At 37.9% G+C, this 18,607-nt stretch overlaps 3 protein-coding genes across 5 annotated transcripts; all 3 read right to left on the bottom strand.

Annotated features, from left to right (window-relative positions):
- Positions 1 to 222: 222 nt before the first annotated feature.
- LOC110709320 (ribosome-inactivating protein PD-L3/PD-L4-like) lies at positions 223 to 1,221 on the bottom strand. The gene has a single exon (XM_021887531.1). It carries the CDS (start codon positions 1,219 to 1,221, stop codon positions 223 to 225), a length of 999 nt encoding a protein of 332 aa, XP_021743223.1.
- Positions 853 to 17,905, bottom strand: LOC110709269. Of its 3 annotated transcripts, none has more exons than XM_021887482.1 (19): positions 17,413 to 17,904; positions 16,422 to 16,539; positions 16,114 to 16,298; positions 15,922 to 16,029; positions 15,455 to 15,519; positions 14,054 to 14,159; positions 13,792 to 13,875; positions 13,408 to 13,554; positions 13,185 to 13,313; positions 12,439 to 12,506; positions 12,151 to 12,184; positions 11,993 to 12,077; positions 11,762 to 11,829; positions 11,580 to 11,693; positions 11,432 to 11,467; positions 11,216 to 11,302; positions 10,413 to 10,504; positions 10,148 to 10,272; positions 853 to 1,251 (listed from the first exon to the last, which is right to left on the bottom strand). In XM_021887482.1, the coding sequence occupies exons 1-18, from the start codon at positions 17,566 to 17,568 to the stop codon at positions 10,176 to 10,178; spliced, it is 1,779 nt and encodes a 592-aa protein (XP_021743174.1). In that variant the 5' UTR covers positions 17,569 to 17,904; the 3' UTR covers positions 853 to 1,251; positions 10,148 to 10,175. The 3 variants fall into 3 exon arrangements, with proteins under 3 accessions (XP_021743174.1, XP_021743175.1, XP_021743176.1); XM_021887483.1 differs by having other exon boundaries at positions 853 to 1,242; XM_021887484.1 differs by lacking the exon at positions 853 to 1,251 and having other exon boundaries at positions 10,190 to 10,304; positions 17,413 to 17,905.
- Positions 5,050 to 7,047, bottom strand: LOC110709268. The gene is made up of 2 exons (XM_021887481.1): positions 5,822 to 7,047; positions 5,050 to 5,733 (listed from the first exon to the last, which is right to left on the bottom strand). The coding sequence occupies exons 1-2, from the start codon at positions 7,017 to 7,019 to the stop codon at positions 5,111 to 5,113; spliced, it is 1,821 nt and encodes a 606-aa protein (XP_021743173.1). The 5' UTR covers positions 7,020 to 7,047; the 3' UTR covers positions 5,050 to 5,110.
- Positions 17,906 to 18,607: the final 702 nt, after the last annotated feature.

Genomic DNA, 18,607 nt, shown 5'->3' with positions numbered 1-18,607 from the left:
AGCTTTCAACCCAAGGTTAGATGTCAGGTATAGCTAGAGCAATTTTTTTTATTATTTTTCACGGATCCCAAAGCTATTTATTTACAAAAGTTGCCATTTGAGAAACATAAATGTTTCAATTAACACAATAAATAAACAACATATGATCACACAACTTCTACTCATCATGAACAAATGTCATACATAATAAATTATAAAGCCATAGCAAATCCTTGGTTAATTTCACAGTTCAGCCTCATAATCATCATCACCATTGTTGGCTTTAAAAAAACTAATGAACTGGTTGAAATGCCTTTGTAATTTATTGATGACTAGTGCCAGAGATACTCGGTTGTTAGCGGTCGTAGTAGCGCCTTCGTTCTTTAGAAGCCCCATGTCTCTAGCAATTTCTTCGACACTGGACACTGGCCAAGGATTATCCTCAGGATCCTTTAAATCTAGTGGCGGCTTGATTTCACCTCCCTTAGAATTCTTAATTCCTACAGTGATCTTCTTCCAAGTCTTTTCAAATTCGATCGTTTTAAAGTCGGGTTTATAGCATTCATCAGTTTCTTTCTCAAAATTTTCCACAATCATTCTCTCGATATATGCAAATCGTGTTGCCTCGGAAAGCATTTGCATAACAACGAGCATAAATCGAGCTTCACTCGTATCAACAATGGGCTGCCCATAAACTTTGTTAAAGAATAAGATTAGTGGTTGTTTTCCCAATCCCAAATTGGCTCTAGAACCTGCCTTACTCTCAACCTCAGCATAATTACTTTCATAATGCATAACTAGACGATCAGCTTTAACTTTCGCCTCTGGAAAGAGATTCTTTTCAGCATCAGCAGGGTAACTCTTGGCAAAATCTTTAAAAATATGTGACCTAAAGTTTCCATTAATTTTGTCAAGATAAGCAACCACATATAAATTATAATCTTTTCTTAAATTCACAGCAATTGTGATTGTCCTTCCCCCTGATGCTGTCAAATCGACATACAAATAATTTTTTGCTGCTGAAGGTTTCGCCATTACTGGTAAATCGGGGCGCCCACCATATACAATCTTTCTATCCCTCACTATGTTACGTACATCAGTCAACAATTGCGAGTAGCTAGCTATTGTAGCACCTTCGATGTCGAAACTTACATCTGGTTTTGCGGCGAGAGTTGGTTCAAGCACCATCCATACTGCTATGGCTACCATAACATAAGCGCTCGTGATTTTGATTCTCACCATTCTACGTACTGTCTTTTTCGCCTGTCAATACTAGGTGCACATAATTTTGTTAGAATATATATCAATTCATCCGTATTACTTGATTACTTGCAACATACATCACTTAGAATGCATTGTAAGAAAGAAGAGATTTGAAGAGGTAAACGATTTAATAATTCAATAAGTCAATAATTCTCATGCCTGTGTTTCAATTATTTTGATTAATATGCTCATTTAGGGTATGTTCACATTTACTGAACAGAGCTGAATCGAACTGATTGAAGCTAAACTGAACTGAACTAAACTGATTGGAGCTGAGCTGAACTAAATTGAACTGAAATGAATATTTTATGAGAGAGGAAAATTAGGAGCTGAACTAAACTGAATTGAACTCATTGGAGCTGAACTAAACTGAAATTAAGTAAATGTGAACATGCCCTTAGTCATTTACCACAAAATCTATTCTTTAAAACAAAAAGGATATTTTGTGAGAAACAATCTAATATAATTCATATTTTGTGAAAAACTACCAAATAACAAGTAAAATGTTTTAAAATACTATCTTTGTCGGATTTTCATCGTTGACCCACCTCAAAATATGTTCGAAACCACTACTCTTATCCCAAAACCATTACTACCTGATTGAAATTTCCTCCATCGTACCACGCTGAAACCACCCTACATCCCCAAAACCACCACCCCTAACCCCAAAAACCACTAGCTCGATGCATGATATTACCCCCACCAACTCGTAATATTCTCCAACCACCCAAAAAAAAAAACCTTATTACCTTGGAAACCAACCCCGGCCCACAGTGGTTTAGTGGGGTGTTTTGAGGTGGTTCAACCCCATAGAATTTGGTCAACGGTGAAAAATATTTACCTTTTATTAGCTCAATTGCTAATCATCGCCCGCGAATCTCCACATAAAGCCCACAAAATTAGAGTGAATTGTCACTTTTGCCCTCAAAGTAAAAAACACAATTTCTTCTCTCAATTCTCTACTTCCACTTTCTCTCTCTAAAAAACTTTCCGAGCGATGTCGAGGCGGCCCGGCAAGGAAGTGGCGGCACATGCGGCGGGTGGACAGCGGTTTTCCGGCGAGAAGGTATTTTTTATTAATTTTGTGTTTAAAAATTAAAAAAAAAAAAGGTCGGAGGCGGTGGCGGCGCCTAGGCCAGACGCCACCACCACGGCGGCGGCGTCTAGCCCAGACGCCACTACCACGGCGGCGGCGCCTAGGCCAGACGCCGTGACGGTGGCGGTGGCGTCTGGCCCAGGCGCCAGAACCACGGCACCGACGTCTGGCCTAGGCGCCGCCGCCGTGGTAGTGGCGTCTGGGCTAGACGCCGCCGCCACCGTCACGGCGTCTGGCCTAGGCGCCGCCGCCTTTTTATTTTTTTTTTTTAATTTTTTTTTTGGTTTTAAATTTGAAATTTAATTTTCGAAAATAATTATTTTTTTTTTGATTTTTTTTTAAATTTGTTTTTCTTTTTTTTAATTTTATGTTCTTGTTTATTGTTCTTGTTTTTTTTTTTTTTGAATTAGTTTTTTTACTTAAAAAAAATTTTATGTTCCCTTTTTTTTGTTATAAATTTTTTTTAAAATTTTGATGTTCTTCTTTTTTTAAGTTTTTATAATTTTATATTTTTCACTTTGTTTTTTCCAATTTGTTTTTTTTGGGTAATTTTTTTTTTTGCTTTGTTTTTTCCAATTTTTTATTTATTTATTTATTAGGTTATTAATTTTTTTATTTTTAGGTTGTTAATATTTTGTAATGTTTTTAATTTATTTTCCATCATATGTATATTGTTTTATTTATTTATTTTAATTACTTTTTTTATGTTTATATTACATGTTTATATTGCATATTACATGTGTTGTTATTTTGTGTTAGGCATCGTATTTTCGTTCTGGGGCTGGGAAGAGTATGGACATTATGAGAAGTACGATGAACTCAATGGAGAGCTCGGGGCCCAGACACGTTAGATCCCGTGGTATTTCGGCCTCGGCTCGTAGAGAACGGGTGCACTATTCTGAGGATGATGAAGATGATGATGGTGATGAGGAGGAGGAGGAGGAGGATGCAGATGAGGATGTGGACGATCAGAGTGGACCATATGATGATTACGGTCCATTCAGTCAGAGGCTTGATGATGTGTATGAGACGCGTAGGGTAGACGTGCGTAAGGGTAGAGATGGTAGATTTGTTAGTAGATCTGGCACATCATCTGCGTCCACTGTGTCTGCGGTTAGCAGAAAACGGTCGAGGGCCGTTAATGATTCTTGGGTGGTGAGGGGCGAGGTGGCTGGGGGACCTATAGACGGGAGTGTGATTCCTAGCTTTCTAGGACACATCGCTACCCGTATTTGGGAGGACCAAGAGCGGGCTTTGGATAGCGGCATTTTGAAATGCCAAACCCGGGAGAGGACTTGTAACTTCTTGTGTAGTTGGGCTGAGGCTTGGCCGGAGGAGAGCGAGATGGTCGGCCGATTGAGGGCCACTAGAGTGAGCCACCTTCCTGCCACCATGCATGAGAGGATTGACTCGACGCTGATCACGGCTTTCGTTGAGCGATGGCAGCCGGACACGAACTCTTTCCACCTTCCGTTCGGTGAGATGACGATCATGTTGCATGACGTCGAGGCCATCCTTGGGATTCCCGTAGAGGGAAACCGAGCATCTGTTGTCACAGATGCGGATCAGGCAGATTTATTGGCGGAGCTGTTGGCGGTGGATAGGGCTGCGCTGTACACAGCGGCACTTGGTGTGTGGGATCACGGCGGTGTTAAGATCGCAGCAGTTTTGCAGCGATGTTTGCACCCCACTTCACGTAGGACGCAGGACACACAGCTGGCTGCATATGTTTTTCTTCTTCTCGGGTGTACCTTGTTTCCGGATAAGAGCGGAAACAAGCTCAGGCCACGCGACATAGTTGACGCGTGTGAGCCCGACAGAGTAGGCCAGTTTTCTTGGGGGTCGGCTACATTAGCGTACATGTATCGCCAGTTAGGATTCTCGAGCCGGGCTGATGCGGCAGGTATCACTGGATGTATGACGTTGTTACAGACGTGGATATACGAGTATTTCCCGGCGTTTCGACCACACCGCGACCCGGTTCCTATTGGGGATGGCCAGCCACGTGCCTGTGCGTGGAGTCCGCGTGTCGAGAAGAAGTCCATTGACCGCCTGCGATCGATACGGTTATTGCTTGACAGGATGTCCCCATTAGAGGTAAAGTGTTTAAATTATTTCTACTTTTATAGTTGCAGCGGCCGCCAACTGGGGTGGCTGCCATGTGTGACCAGCACTACATGGAGTGGTACAACCGGCACTCGCACCCGAGGTTGATCAGAGACGTCCACCACGGCGACGACGCCGATGATGATGATGTGCCACCGCCCACTGCCGTGGATGCGGTACGTCTCATAAAACATTTGTAGTTGTGTTTTTTTTCATATAATATGTCTCATAATACGTCGTTATTGAATTTTATGTGTTTTGTTATGTGTAGTGGATGGGAAAGATGACGCAGTTGGGACACAGACTTTTTGAGGAGAGGGACAACATGACGACTGCAACAGGCAGAGCTGTTATTGATGAACTGGAACGGGCCCTTGAGCAGTGGCAGTGGGCGTCACAGAGAGATTATTGATATGTCGGCAGTGCATTTATAAAACATTTTCCTAGTTGTTTGTAAAAGTTAACATTATCTGTTCTTATAATTATTATTTTAAGTTCTTAGAATTTGACATTATATTTTTAGTTTTTATAACTTTTATTTTAAGTTGTAATTAGTGGGCATACGAAAACTAAATACAGGTTCACATTTAAATGGGAAAACTAAATACGAAAATTAGAATCCGAAAATTAAATAAATGGGAAAAACATAGCAATAGCAATATTAGGTCACATAGAAAAGGCAACTAGATTGTTCCACTGCTGCACCCGGTCATGATATAACGCATCCCAGCCCTCTACGCTTGCTGTACGAATGGTGTACCACGTTGGTATAATCGGTGGGACCGGAAAATCGGGTGACAGGTCCAGTCGGATGAAATGTCTGTATGACGGCCCCAGAAATCCAATAGCAACCTCTCTTACCGGTCTGGTGACGGTCTCACGCGAACACCAAGGCAGAACCGTGGTACACGGATAGTAAGCTCGACCATGCAAACCAAGGCCGAAATGCATCACTGCACACTTGTAGATGTTTGCAACGGCGAAGAGATCAAGGGGCGCGTCGAACCAATGATTTTGACCGCAACGTCCTCCTCCCCACCGGATACGCTGCAGAGACCTATCCAAGTCCTGTCCGTACACGTGGCGATAAACAGCTCGGTTTGAGGCGATTTCACTGTACATCAACTGACGCACTAAACCGTAGTTGTCTTCACCCATCTGAAACACATCAGCCACAACCCGAAATCCACAGTTACCATCTGCAACCACATCATTCCACCCGTCCAGGAACGGCATCATGATGTTAGGGATCCTGTCTTTATATGGAAAATGTTCAATGTCCATTCTGCCTGTTGCACACATCAAAAAACACAATTAACAAGTTAGCAGAAAACTAAACAAACACTCTAAAAAGTAAATTAAACTAAAGTACCGTACCGGTGCCGGGCATATTCACCGACGAAGATGTTTGACTACCACTTGATGACGATGTACGACCACGGCCACGACCACGACCACGACCACGAATGTACTCAAACGCACTCCTTTCCCGCCGTGGTTGTCGGCCCCGTGGTCGCTCGACCCCCTCAGGTTCCTCATGATCCAAGCACGACGAGTTGAACATGTCATGAAGTACGTGGGTAGCACTACGAATGACTGAAGGGTGGCTGGAGGACACTTGGTCAAACATCGAACGAAACTGCTCCAACTCCTCCTGTTCACGGTTGACTGTCTGTGGAACAGCATGCTCTCCGATAACGAGCGTCCGCCAGAATGGATGAACCTGATCAACATGTAACGACGCCCTATCTTGCGTAATTACGCGGTGAATGGTGCATGCACAAGGTAGTCCATGAGTCACCGATATAGCACATCCGCACCGAATAGCCACTTCATCACCCAACTCCCTCATCCTGGTGTGCTCGCTCAGAATCAACCCCAAGCAGTAGTGTGACACACGACCATGGAGAATCTTAAATATGAAATGGCTATACATCGTGCCATGTCGCCGTCTGGAGTCCTCGAGAGAGTTCTTGATGCCGTTCCTCTGAGTATCAATAGCCTTGTTTATTCTCTCGAACAGTGTATCCAGAGCAGAGGTGGAAGAATCAATCCAGTCCTTCAGAGCTCTATGAGCGCTCTCAACTCTACATGTAGTAGTGTTTCCAAAATGAAGAACTTGGTTTGTCCAATATTTGACAAACTTTTCCCTCTGAGGCACCCACTGCTGCATCACATAGTCTACGATTGCCGGGCACCATTGGTATGCATCCTTGAAGTTATCCAAGGCTCGGTCGTACTCTGCCTCCGTGGTAGCTTGCAGGATCTTCCGCCACTTACCATTTACCAATCTCTCTGCTGAATCTAAGTTCTTGTTGAAAAGGTTGTAGGCTTTGACTTTCACGCATTTGTTGATGTGCCATGTGCACAGTAAATGGCTCGACTCCGGAAACAGCTCCGCTATAGGGGCAAAGAGACCTCCCTCACAATCGCTGACGATGGCCGATGGCTGAACACTTGGGCCGATGTAATTTCTCAACTTCTCCAACACCCAACGGTAACTCGCAACCGTCTCATCCTTCATAACTGCATAACCAATCAAAAAGTTCTGGTTCGTTGGAGTCATCCCAACCATCTCAACCAGTGGAAACTTATACTTGTTTGTCTTGTACGTTGAATCGATCAGAATCACAGATGGCCAAGACGAAATCATATCAGCACAATCAGGATGCACAAGGAACAAATGAGTCACCTCCGATGTGTCTTCATCAGATTCAAACCAGTACAGGTAACCACGTGCTTGTGCCTGGTGTAGAAGCTGCTGTATAGGGTTCCTTCCCTCTGACCGTTCAAACCTCAATTTATGTCTGACGTTGTAGATGTGTCTTCGGTTTGGCTGGTCTTCAGGAAATTTCTCCAACACAGATGCTAATATTTTAGCAGGCTTCACTTGAGCATCACTCATTTCTTTTACAATTAGTTTCGCAGCAGGACTTAGGCCACTTAACTGTCGATGACCCACTTCATATGCGATCATCTCATGGTTGTGATACCCCCATTTACCGTAACTCTTCACTTCCCAACCGTCACCCCTTTGCTGTTGTCGAACCTTTACTCTGAACTGACACCCACAACCTTTCCGCTTTGTATCAAACCGAATCGCTTGACTGAAATCTCGTTCCTCCCTTTTGCGATAACGGTCGCATCTCAAAATGCGATCCATTCTACCATCCCGTTGAGATTTATGAGTTGCTACTACTAAACAAAAACCTGATCTAATTGCAACCTGTTTCGCCCAATCAACCGCTTGTTGAGCATCTTCGAACAGACCATCGTGTACAAAAATCCCACTATAATCATTTCCGTCTCCACCATAATCCTGCAACAATAACATATAAATATAATCACATAAGAGTAGATTAAATTAATACATTTGACACAACATTAGCACAAAAGCAAAAACAATAATAAATTATAAACAACAAACAAAGAAATAAACAAAAAGTATTCAAAAAAAAAAAAAAAACAAAACACAAAAATAAAAAACATAAACAAAACTTTAGATTAAATAAATAAAAATAAACCAAAAAAAAAAAAAACAAAAAAAAAACATAAAACGAAAAAAATTGTAAAAAAAAAAAATAAAAAATAAATAAATTAAAAACAAAAACAAATTAAAACAATTAAAAACAAAACAAAAAAAAAAACAAAAAAAAAAGAAAAAAATTGTAACACAAAAAAAAAAAAATAAACAAATTTTAAATTAAATTAAAAAAAAAAAAAAAAAATAGTGGTGGCGCCTAGCCAGGACGCCGCCACCGTGGCGGTGGCGTCTAGCCAGGACGCCGCCACCGTGGCGGTGGCGCCTGGCCAGGACGCCGCCACCGTGGCGGCGGCGTCTTGGCCAGACGCCAAGGCCACGGTGGCGGCGTCCTGGCCAGGCGCTAGAGTTACGGTGGCGGCGTCCTGGCTAGGCGCCACCACTACGGTCACGGCGTCCCGGCAGGACGCCAGCCGCCAATTCGTGGTTTTAGATGGCATCGTACCTCCTTTTCCGGCGTCAACGGCGTCTCTCCGGTGCATCTACCCGACGTTGAGGGCTCTTCGGTTTCACTCGGCGATCCAGTCCTGCTCCACATTTTTTATGAGTGAAAAATTTTATTTTCGGTAAAAATTAAAACAAGGGCAATAATGTCAACATTTTTAAAAAATGTGGGCTTTATGTAGAAAAACGCGGGCGATGTTTAACAAATCCCTTTATTAGGTAGTTTCTTACAATATTTTTTTTTAGATTATTTCACAGGTTTTATTAGATTGTTTTTGACAAAAAATCCAAATTAAAAATATGTTATATTAAAAGTAATATGAAATGGAGTAAGTACTAAAGAAAAAAAAAAAAAAAAAGAAAAAAAAAAGGGTATTGACACACAATACAAAACAAAAAAAAAAAAAAAATTACTAGTTACATAATAAAGTGGCTTCATGCATCAACAAAAGATGACTTACCAATAAAAACTGGGAAATGAAAGTAGCTTGATTATGAGTGCAGATGACTAATAAAATGTTGTACTGAACAAACAATATAATGAGCTACAATTAACCTTCAACAGCTCAACCTATTATCTTCTTTAAATAGAAGTCCTCATGAGAAAAGTTTATGAATAGACATGTTAGACACCCAAAAATTTTTAAATACTTTGTATAAAAATTGAATAAAAACTACGAAGTATATTTAAGCAATTATATTCCATATAGATGATTGACCAACTATACAATAAAGAAAGTGTGCTTAATAAAAGCTATAATGCTGATGTCTCCAATAAATATAACAGGTAACATTTGTCACACATTTTAAATTAAGAAAATTATGTGTTATACCGTTCGTTATTTTTGTAATCTAGAGTTAGGATTGTGCGGAGTTTAATAAAATAAGATGTTAGTTGGGTAGAATAAATAATAAAAAAATATTAAGAAAAGATAGTACGGTAAATATTTTATTGAAATGTAAAGTAGTGTGAGAGCCTGAGAGGAGTGTGGACCATTGAAAGAGTGAGAAATAATAAAGTAAGACAATATGGATCATTAGTAGGTAAAGATACATTGTTAAATTGTAAGAGATTTTCAAAAGAGAAAATGTAGCTTTAGATAAAAATAATAACTGTATCTTTTAAGAAAAAAACGGAGGGAAGAATACTATGTTATACTCCCTAAGACGTCAAAAAATAAAAATTAAAATATTATACTCCTTATGAAACTGCATTATACTATCATACTATGGTAGGAGAAACGTGGTATACTTGTTAAGAGTTCAGATCTAATCGGGGGAAACAAAAAAAAGTAAACGATCAGCAATTTTTGGTTTTCTTTTTATATCCATGTAATTAGTCATTGATTCATACACGCAAACAAGTAAACAATAAAATTAAGTGGAAATCATTAGCCTTAGGTTATGGTAATTGTAACCTAAACCTTCTAACCAAACACTAGGTAATGGTAATGGTTTAGTTGAATCCGTTTCCAACCCAATAAATACTCTTACTAACATGTTCTAAAATTACAGAGGACCATCATTAACAATTTTTTTGATATCAAAACACCATCAGGAAAATAGACTATCAGTATATTTCTCTCTTTTTTAAGATAAAAGGTTAAACCACTTGATCATTTAATTTTCTGCTGGAAATTACATAGAAGTTTAAGAGTATCACATCATGTACTTATCAAATCATACAATATACGAAGTATTGAATAAGGTTGTCTTACGTTTCTGGTATTTCAACAATGTATTACTTCACAATCTATAGTCTAAACCAGCTCCATACTTCCAAGCATCAAGATATCGCTTCCATTGAAACTTCGACTTGGAAGGGAATTTGTTAATTGAAGACCTAAGAAAAGCTAAGCGATCAAGATTGAACAACTAAACAAAAGAAGTAGATGAAATACAGTTAATGTGTATGCCTCATCCATGCAACCATCAGGTCATTATGAAATATAAACTCGATTAGTAACAGCTCATAATACTCACCTAATTAAAGGATCTACAAAGCTTGAGAGGAATGTGTAATGACCAAGCATAAAGAAATGCCCGGACCAATCAATCAGCACAGGAAAACCAACCTGAAAACATCAAATAATCGAATGAGTTTAAATGTGAAACTGACAAATGATTAATTCTGAGAAGCATTATTTCCAAACATGTTTGTGCAACTGTTTTTGTCATAGCAAAGCAAGCAAGCCCTTTAAATGTATGTGTCACATATCCGAACTATAGTACAATATATATATATATGGTTCAAACTAAGGGGCTGTTCCGATTTACTGAAAACAACTCAAGTGAACTGAACAAATTGGAACTGAACTTAATTGAAATAAATTAGCAAAAGAACTGAACTGAACTGAAATTAAGCTGAACAGAACAGGTCCTAAGTGGATAACTTCCTTCCATGCCATAATCAAGCACGAAAATACTTAGTAATTGTTTTTTCGATTTAAACATCTGTTTTGGAGGGTCTTATTATTGTATTTTTTAAAAATATTCTACCCTTAATATTGCAGATCTATAGCACATCAAAACTAAAGTATAATATTTTCCCTGATAAAAAAATAAAAAATAAAAAATAAAAATTAAGTCCGAGGATGTTGGCAAAGAGCTAGTGTGAACAGGTCATATAGAATACAGTACAATGCTACTATCAGGATTTCACAGGCAGTAGAGCTAGGTGCCAGTATCAACATTCTATACTTTTTCCACATTATATCTCTACGTTTGGTACAAAGTTTAGAAGTTAAGTTAAATAACATGTGAGAAAGGAGTTACTCATAACTTACCTGCTTGAATATGGAAGGAATGATGAGAGGTTTAGTAAGCATGACCAACCCCAATGTTTTGACCAGGGGTCCAAATTGAATGACATCCTGTCCAAAAACATTAACCTTAATGTTAGAATAATCAGAATGACCTAAAAGTTTTATGTCTAGAAGCTAAGTATATTAATACATGCACACAGATATCAGAAGAGCAGCGAAAATGAAAGAGACAATGACCTGAAGAAATGGTCTCAAAACAGGATCACCAAGCTTCTGTAGATTTTGTACATTGTCACGATAGCAGAAAAGATAAATATTCTAATTTGAAATTGTTGTAGAACAAAAAAAAATATCTGGATCATTTCAAGAAACATGTAAGTTTTACCTCCATACTCTGGAAATTGGCATGAAGTAGCTCATTGATGAAAGAAGGCGATACATCAGGCTGTTGCTTTGCTGACATTGCTCTTTGAAATAGCCAAGAAGCACTTAGATTGGGCTGCAAATACACACTTGACTTAATATATGCTGAGATAAAAGTCTATTAGAGTGTCAAGCACCACTTACCAAATATGGATTCAGCAAAGACAAGCTGCTCGAGTCAAGAAAATCGCCCTCAATTGCTTCGTATATTCCTGATGGCACAGGATAAGGGCTTATTAGATAAATTAGCTTATCCAGTTTTACATGAAGGTTAAAGCAAATTCCAGTATCATTCTGACAAAAAATAAAAGCTATTATGTTTCTCATGCTTTATAGATTACACAGTAATTTCTTGTGGAAGACTGTAAAGTATACCCGACGATAATCTCTCAAGGTGCCTGGTCAAGCTTCCAAAACCACCAAATGAAACAGGGGATTGAATACCGCTAGCATCACCAAACTGCAGAATATACTTTAGCAATGCTTGAAACCATATAATCCATGGAAGGGTTTTGAGTTACAATGTGAAACACCTGTAGAATACGATTAAATGCAGCTGGTAGTGGACTGCAATACCGCAGTAAAAAAATTAGAGGAGAATGACAAAAGAAGAGCATACAATTAGTAAAATACTCATCGATAAGAGGTTTGCAAGAAATATATGTTTGTTATTCATGTTTATTTCCATGAGATTGGAATTGTTATGCTTTGTTCAGGAATTGATTATATTCATAAAGAGATACTTATGCAGTGAAATTTATACTTTGAGAGAATCTACAGATCATGAAACAAGTTATTAGCACTTATAAGTTATAATTTACCTGTCACGATAAGTAGGGAATATGCCATATACAACTCTCATAAAATCGAGGTCATCCAGAGAAACTCCCTATCAGACAACAACAAATAAAGAAAAGTCATTGCAATTAGGGAAGAAGCATGACCTCATAATATACGCAGGCAGAACCGCAGAATGTTTATACATTTTGTAATCAACAGAAACCAAATTCAGGATAAATATATTCCAAGACTTTTGAAGAGCCAGAAAAGCAGCAAAAGTCATATTGCATATCACAGAAACATTGACATTGTTTTGACTTTTGAGAGTCGATATTTTCACTTTATGCCAGAGAAACAACGGAAATATTCAGCATTTTATACCAAGACCCCGGGAAGAGTTATAAACTTAATTAAGTTTCCATCTTAAATTGTTAAAAACAAAGACGTGTAAGATGACATGAATTCTAACTAGAAAACTGAAAGGCACCAGCAGAAGATTTAAGTTTACCAAGTTCAATGAGTAGAAAGTAACAAAGAGAAGGTTAACTTTCTCTAATTCAGAAGGCCAAACGCAAGAAGTGAAATAGGATATTTAATCCCTCAATAAAGATACAAGATTATACAAAGAATGTCAAGCATTTCCTATCGACAAGATATACAATTTTGAAGTAGAATTAACATTCAAAAAGGAAAAGTGAGTTAAAAAGAGCAAAGCTGAAAGAAAGATAACATTAAAAATTTAGATAGGCATATGTATGGCTTCACAGAGAGAAATTATCCATTTCACCTGATATTTTGGCATCAATTCCCAGTAAGTTTCTAAGAGATCTTCCAGGGTAGGGCATCCTGGCTGAGGGTCCATATAGGTAAACATGTAAGTTGTACGATCCATGGGACCAGAACCAGCTGGAAACGCCTGCAGAATGTACAACGGTAGTTTAGGCGATGAAAATTTGCAGGAAAAATAAAACCAGCTGGTTAAAATGCTTATTTCTTTCAAGGGAGATTACCTCCCAAAACAGTTGGGCTTCTGATTGACCAATTTTCTGCACTGTTGCACTGCTATAGATGACATCACTTGTGGTGTTATTTGTAAAGCCACTTGCACAAGAACCAACAACAACGCAAACACCATCTGGCTTCCTTCCATTTCGTATCTGTAACTCAATATGTAAGCCACTTCATCAGTTAGGGAGAGCCTGAAAGAATTATTCTAAAAAAGAAGCATCTGATAACCTGATCTGTCTTTTTTGTCAAACTTTGCAAAGTTAAAAAATATAATGATCAGTTAGGGAGAGCCTAGAAGAAATAATCATGAGGATACTAAGGAGTATGGATACATAAAAGCATTCATGTGCTAGAAATGTAAATTATAATGATACTAAAATACTAACCTGTCTTGTGATAGGAGAAAAATTTCCCATAGCATCAATGATTAGGCGTGATGATAAAATCTTCTCTTCAGATACTTGCAAAACCTACTACGCCAGGAACAACAACAGTGAATGATTTATAGCGGCATAAATCATGTATAGTAAATGTCCACATTAGACATTACTCTGATTACAATCCTTTTAGAAGGTATAATGGTATAAAATTGCTCTGTAAGTGAAGGTGACTACCAAAAGTCAGATTAAGCTGAGATCTTGAACTTACTGCTGAATCATCATACACACATATGCTAGATACACTGTAACCCTCCATGATAATACCACCAAGAGACCTGAAGCGTTCCTTCATTATCTCAACCAACTTAGCTGGCCTGCATTTTTTAAGGAGTCGAGCAGAGAAATAGAGGACAAGATTGGTCAGATATGTTGCATCAATTAAGGACTTTTCTCATATTCTTCCAGCTTTTTTTTTTCTAGGAATAACAAATTGTAAGAGATATTCAACTAGAGAAAATTGTCTGCACTGTGTACACATAGAAAATAGGAAATTCGATAACAAAACCATAAGATTAAATTTTTTTTTTTTAAAAAAAAAAAAGGATAAATCCTGCTTTGGTTCTGCACCAAATACCAAGAATTGGCTTTCCTTTTGGGTAGCATGCTTCTTGGTCTTCATGGATAAAGGACGAGTGGACCATACAAAATTGAATAATATATCCCAGCCTTTATAAATTAAACAATCAAAATTGCTTCAAATTGCAAAGTTTTTTAGTGTCCAGGCAAACTCTTGAACTGTTATTAGATTAGCATACAGCAAAGATAGGGTATTATTTGGATCATATGTTACATAGAAACTGAGGGGACTTTTACACAAGCTACTGGTTGACGATCAATTAGTACTACTATTTTAATGATTGATCATGAATGGGATAAGAGAAAAGTTTAATTTACTGATGAATGCTAGTGTTGTCTGTTATTAGCATGGCTCTAATTTTTTCTGGGAATTGACCCTGAGTAATAATTTCAGCTTTGTAACAATACTGCTTGTTATAAGTATTTTGGAAATAATTTGCAACATAACCTCAGTCAAGAATCATATAAGCAGGAATGTGTAATGTTTCGTAATTATTAATATAGGGATGACCAAAAAAAATACTGCACCCTCACCGTGATAAAATTTTTTTTGGAGAGCTATAATATGCTTATTCAACTAAAATGTGTTTGGATAAAAGGATTCAAAGAATAGAAATGGAGGGAGAGTTGGAATCCATTTTCCTCTATTAGGATATGAATTGGGGGAAGGGAAAAAGAGGGAAATGAGAGTATTCATTTTCCTTCCCCTTATAAAGGACCATTTTCTACCAAAGTCCGAAATAAATTGGAGGAAATACACATGCTCTTCCGGTTTTATCAAGTCTTCCCTCTATTTGCTCCCCTCCCTTTCCCTCCAGCATTGCTATCCAAAAACATCAGTAGGGATCATGTGATTGTCTACCATTCTCTTAAGTTTACAACAAGGTTTCTTGACCAATACAGCAAGTTTCTGTTCTCATAAGTTCATAAAGCAATTTTCTCTTCTGGTTTTATTAACTTCACGAAGAGATTTTTATTATTACCATTTTGACAAGCATCACATAATATACGCAATTGGATAGGACTAACTTACGAAATTCCAATATTAAGAATGTCCTTGACCCAAATCTCACCCTTCTCTTCAAATCCACATCTATTCTGCAGAATCGATCAAGCCAAGGAGAAGAAAAAACATAAAAGCAATGTCAAAATCATGATATAAAAAGTTTACTAGCCAATTTTGAGCCTCGTGAAGGAATTTAAATCTGCCAGAAGCAAGCCTTGACATGCAAGAAGTATGGTTCAGAACAAAATTGATTATGTTTTGGACTATATTCACAAATAGACCTACACCCTAGAAGTAACCGCAATACATGTAATCAACGTCTTTGGAATTATTAATCCAAATAAGAAATAACTTTAAAGAGCTTGATTTTACTAAGTAGCCGCAATACATGATAATCAACATTTTAGGAATTATTAGTCCAAATAAGAAATAAGCAAATAACTTTAAAAAGCTTGATTATTACTAAGTAATTTATAAAGAAACTAGGAACTCACAGGATTAAATTCTGCAGATATAGCTTGTTCAATGTTATCTTCATTCAAAATGCCAACCTTTACAAGTTCCAAGAACTCTTTTCTTGAAATATTCCATTCTTGTTCTCTCTGTTCACAAAAACTGAAGTGTTAATAAGAGCAATCAGACTTTCGCTCCTAAACACTTGCTTAAACAAAGTTTTCATGCTATACCCCTTTCAGAATATTTCTTTCCACAATTCCGACCTTAAGGCCTTTGGCACACAATGCAGTGGCAATGAAAATTCCCAAAGTACCTCCACAAACTATCACATCAAAATTCTCTACTGACTTCCCTGAAGCGTCATCATGCACAAAAGGACCTGTAATACTAGTAACTACCTGTGGTGGTTTAGTTACTGCAACATCAAACTTGACGTGTTAAACAATTATATATTCATATCCAATCTCTTTAATGATGTAGCATATTAACATCATATCATCTATTATACAAATGATGATCTGAAGTACATTATTGTCACCTGTTTCAGCCGAGCAAATATTTGTCCATAATTGATCCAACCTCTTCAAGGCAGTATAAGAATATGATCCTCCTGCACCACCGGCTTCTGTTCCTACCGATATGCTTTCCATTATCCTCTGAAATCCAATAAAACATCCAAGCTTACAACAAGATACTAGGACCTATAGCATAAAAAATTAAGCTACAATATAAGGATTAGTATACTGCCTTAGGCCCTATTCTCTTTACCTTAAAGATTAATTTTCATAAAAATAAGTTAATTTAGTGAAAGTAATGTGAACCTCAGCAAAAACAAGTTATGTGCAGTTTCAAATAACAATTATAATAGAAAATCAGCAAAAACAAGTTTTAATCAGCAAGAATAATTTATCTTCGGCCTTATACTGACATCTAAGCATAGCATACCTTAATACTGAAGCCTAAGCACAATTTGGTCATGATACAAATAAACAAAACAAAACCCGACATGTAACATTGTAACCTGAATTTACAATCGTATGAAGAATTTGACATCAAACCAAGGTATAATAACTTAGTATAGATGTCTGAATGTATCATGTAACCAGACTTTATACACTCATATTGAACACTTAACATCAAAGCTACGGTATAGCTTAGTACTGATGTCTAAGCACAACCCGAACATGACACGAAGCTACGATACAATGCTCTACATGTAGCATTGTAGCCCCGACACATTGTTTAACCCCGAGTCCCGACATGGTTAACAATACAATACGGAGTACAACTTAACAAACAAATTTCAATAATAGTTGTAATGTTGTATCAAGTCTATCCTCTTCCTCCAGACAAATCATGAAATTCAATCATAAATCATTAATTGAGAAATAATGTCAATATTTTCCGCACATACCAAAATAGTATAAACAATACTCAGTAGGCGAGTATAATACTCTAATCCACATATTTTAACAAACTACTTGACAATTTCAATAAAATGAAGAATAAAAAGGAAATAATTGGGTTACTTGAGTCCTGGTAGGAGATGATTGCGAGCACATAACAGTACAAGGTCTCGAAATCCGTGGAATGGAAGAATGGAGTAAAGAAGAGTGAGAAAGAAAGACGCCATTGAAGTGTTGTTGGCATTGTAATTGCTGAAATTGGAGAATTGTCATTCTCATCTTCAAACAAAATCACAGAATTCGTGTTTCTGGTGTTTTCCAACGGTATTAGCATAACACACTCTTTAGCGCTCCACATACTGACACGTTGTTGATTCTCTATCGGTTTATGGGGCTCAATTAAAAAAAAATAAAAAATTCCCAAACCCGCAAAAAAATTTAAGTATCCAAGAGAATCACTGGCAGCATACACACCAGTAATTCTCTTGGATTTTGTTCAGGATACTCACATGTTTAAAGAGAGAATTATTAGGGTGTTACACTAATTCATCATTTAAAAAACTATCCAACTCTTTTATTGCATACACACTTGTCCATTCAATCTTTTTCTCATTCTTTAGGTTTTTCATATTATCGGAACGGACTCCTTTACTATTATCAACATCCATTGACATATTATCTTCAGATTGGATACTTTGAGGAATATTAGAAGCATATATTTTTCTATTTTCCTCAAATAAAAAGTAAGTGAACTCCTTCACATCATTAGCAAGTTTCATACCTGATTAGGGGATTTTGCTCCCACCAATCGGAATGCGCCACGTGGGCCAATCAGGTCCTGCCAAGTGTCCCCCAGTTGGAACTGTCAGGGCTTGCCACGTGGCACGCGCTTATTCGTCCACCTTGGACCTATTATGTCATGACATGTGGCATACTCCATGCCTAATGGAGAAACCGGCCACCCAGGCCCAACTTCCGAGGGAAGCCCAATCAGCCCTAGGTTAACCTAAACCTAGGATGGGCACGTTTCCCAAGGTTATAAATACCTCCCTTAATCCTCATTAAGGGGGATTACGAAAAAACACATTAATTACACACAGTAATAACCGGCTGATCTCGCTAACAAAGCAGATTACCTACATTAAACACTCTCACCTAGAGAGACCCAATCATTTTAATTTCCGCATTAATTACTCCTTAATCAAGTACTAACTTGACCGTTGGAGGCGGAGCTCCCAGGAGTCTCCGTTATTTTGCAGGTACAGGCGTCCGGTTCCAGTCTTGGAATTGTAACTCTCCCGCAGGACATCAGAAAACC

This window comes from Chenopodium quinoa, unplaced genomic scaffold (genome assembly GCF_001683475.1).
Source record: "Chenopodium quinoa cultivar QQ74 unplaced genomic scaffold, ASM168347v1, whole genome shotgun sequence".
Classification (NCBI taxonomy): domain Eukaryota; kingdom Viridiplantae; phylum Streptophyta; class Magnoliopsida; order Caryophyllales; family Amaranthaceae; genus Chenopodium; species Chenopodium quinoa.
Note: the sequence above shows the minus strand (reverse complement) of the source record. Positions and strands in the feature narration are given on the sequence as shown.

Excerpts from the sequence above, each read along its gene's own strand:
- LOC110709268 (XM_021887481.1), bottom strand. The coding sequence starts at position 7,019 with ATGGTTGGGATGACTCCAACGAACCAGAACTTTTTGATTGGTTATGCA. Across the intron at positions 5,734-5,821 it reads GGTGAATATGCCCGGCACCG|GCAGAATGGACATTGAACAT; the intron begins GTACGGTACTTT and ends TGTGTGCAACAG.
- LOC110709320 (XM_021887531.1), bottom strand. The coding sequence starts at position 1,221 with ATGGTGAGAATCAAAATCACGAGCGCTTATGTTATGGTAGCCATAGCA.
- LOC110709269 (XM_021887482.1), bottom strand. The coding sequence starts at position 17,568 with ATGAGAATGACAATTCTCCAATTTCAGCAATTACAATGCCAACAACAC. Across the intron at positions 14,160-15,454 it reads ATTCTTAATATTGGAATTTC|GCCAGCTAAGTTGGTTGAGA; the intron begins GTAAGTTAGTCC and ends TAAAAAATGCAG. Across the intron at positions 13,314-13,407 it reads AAGCCCAACTGTTTTGGGAG|GCGTTTCCAGCTGGTTCTGG; the intron begins GTAATCTCCCTT and ends TACATTCTGCAG.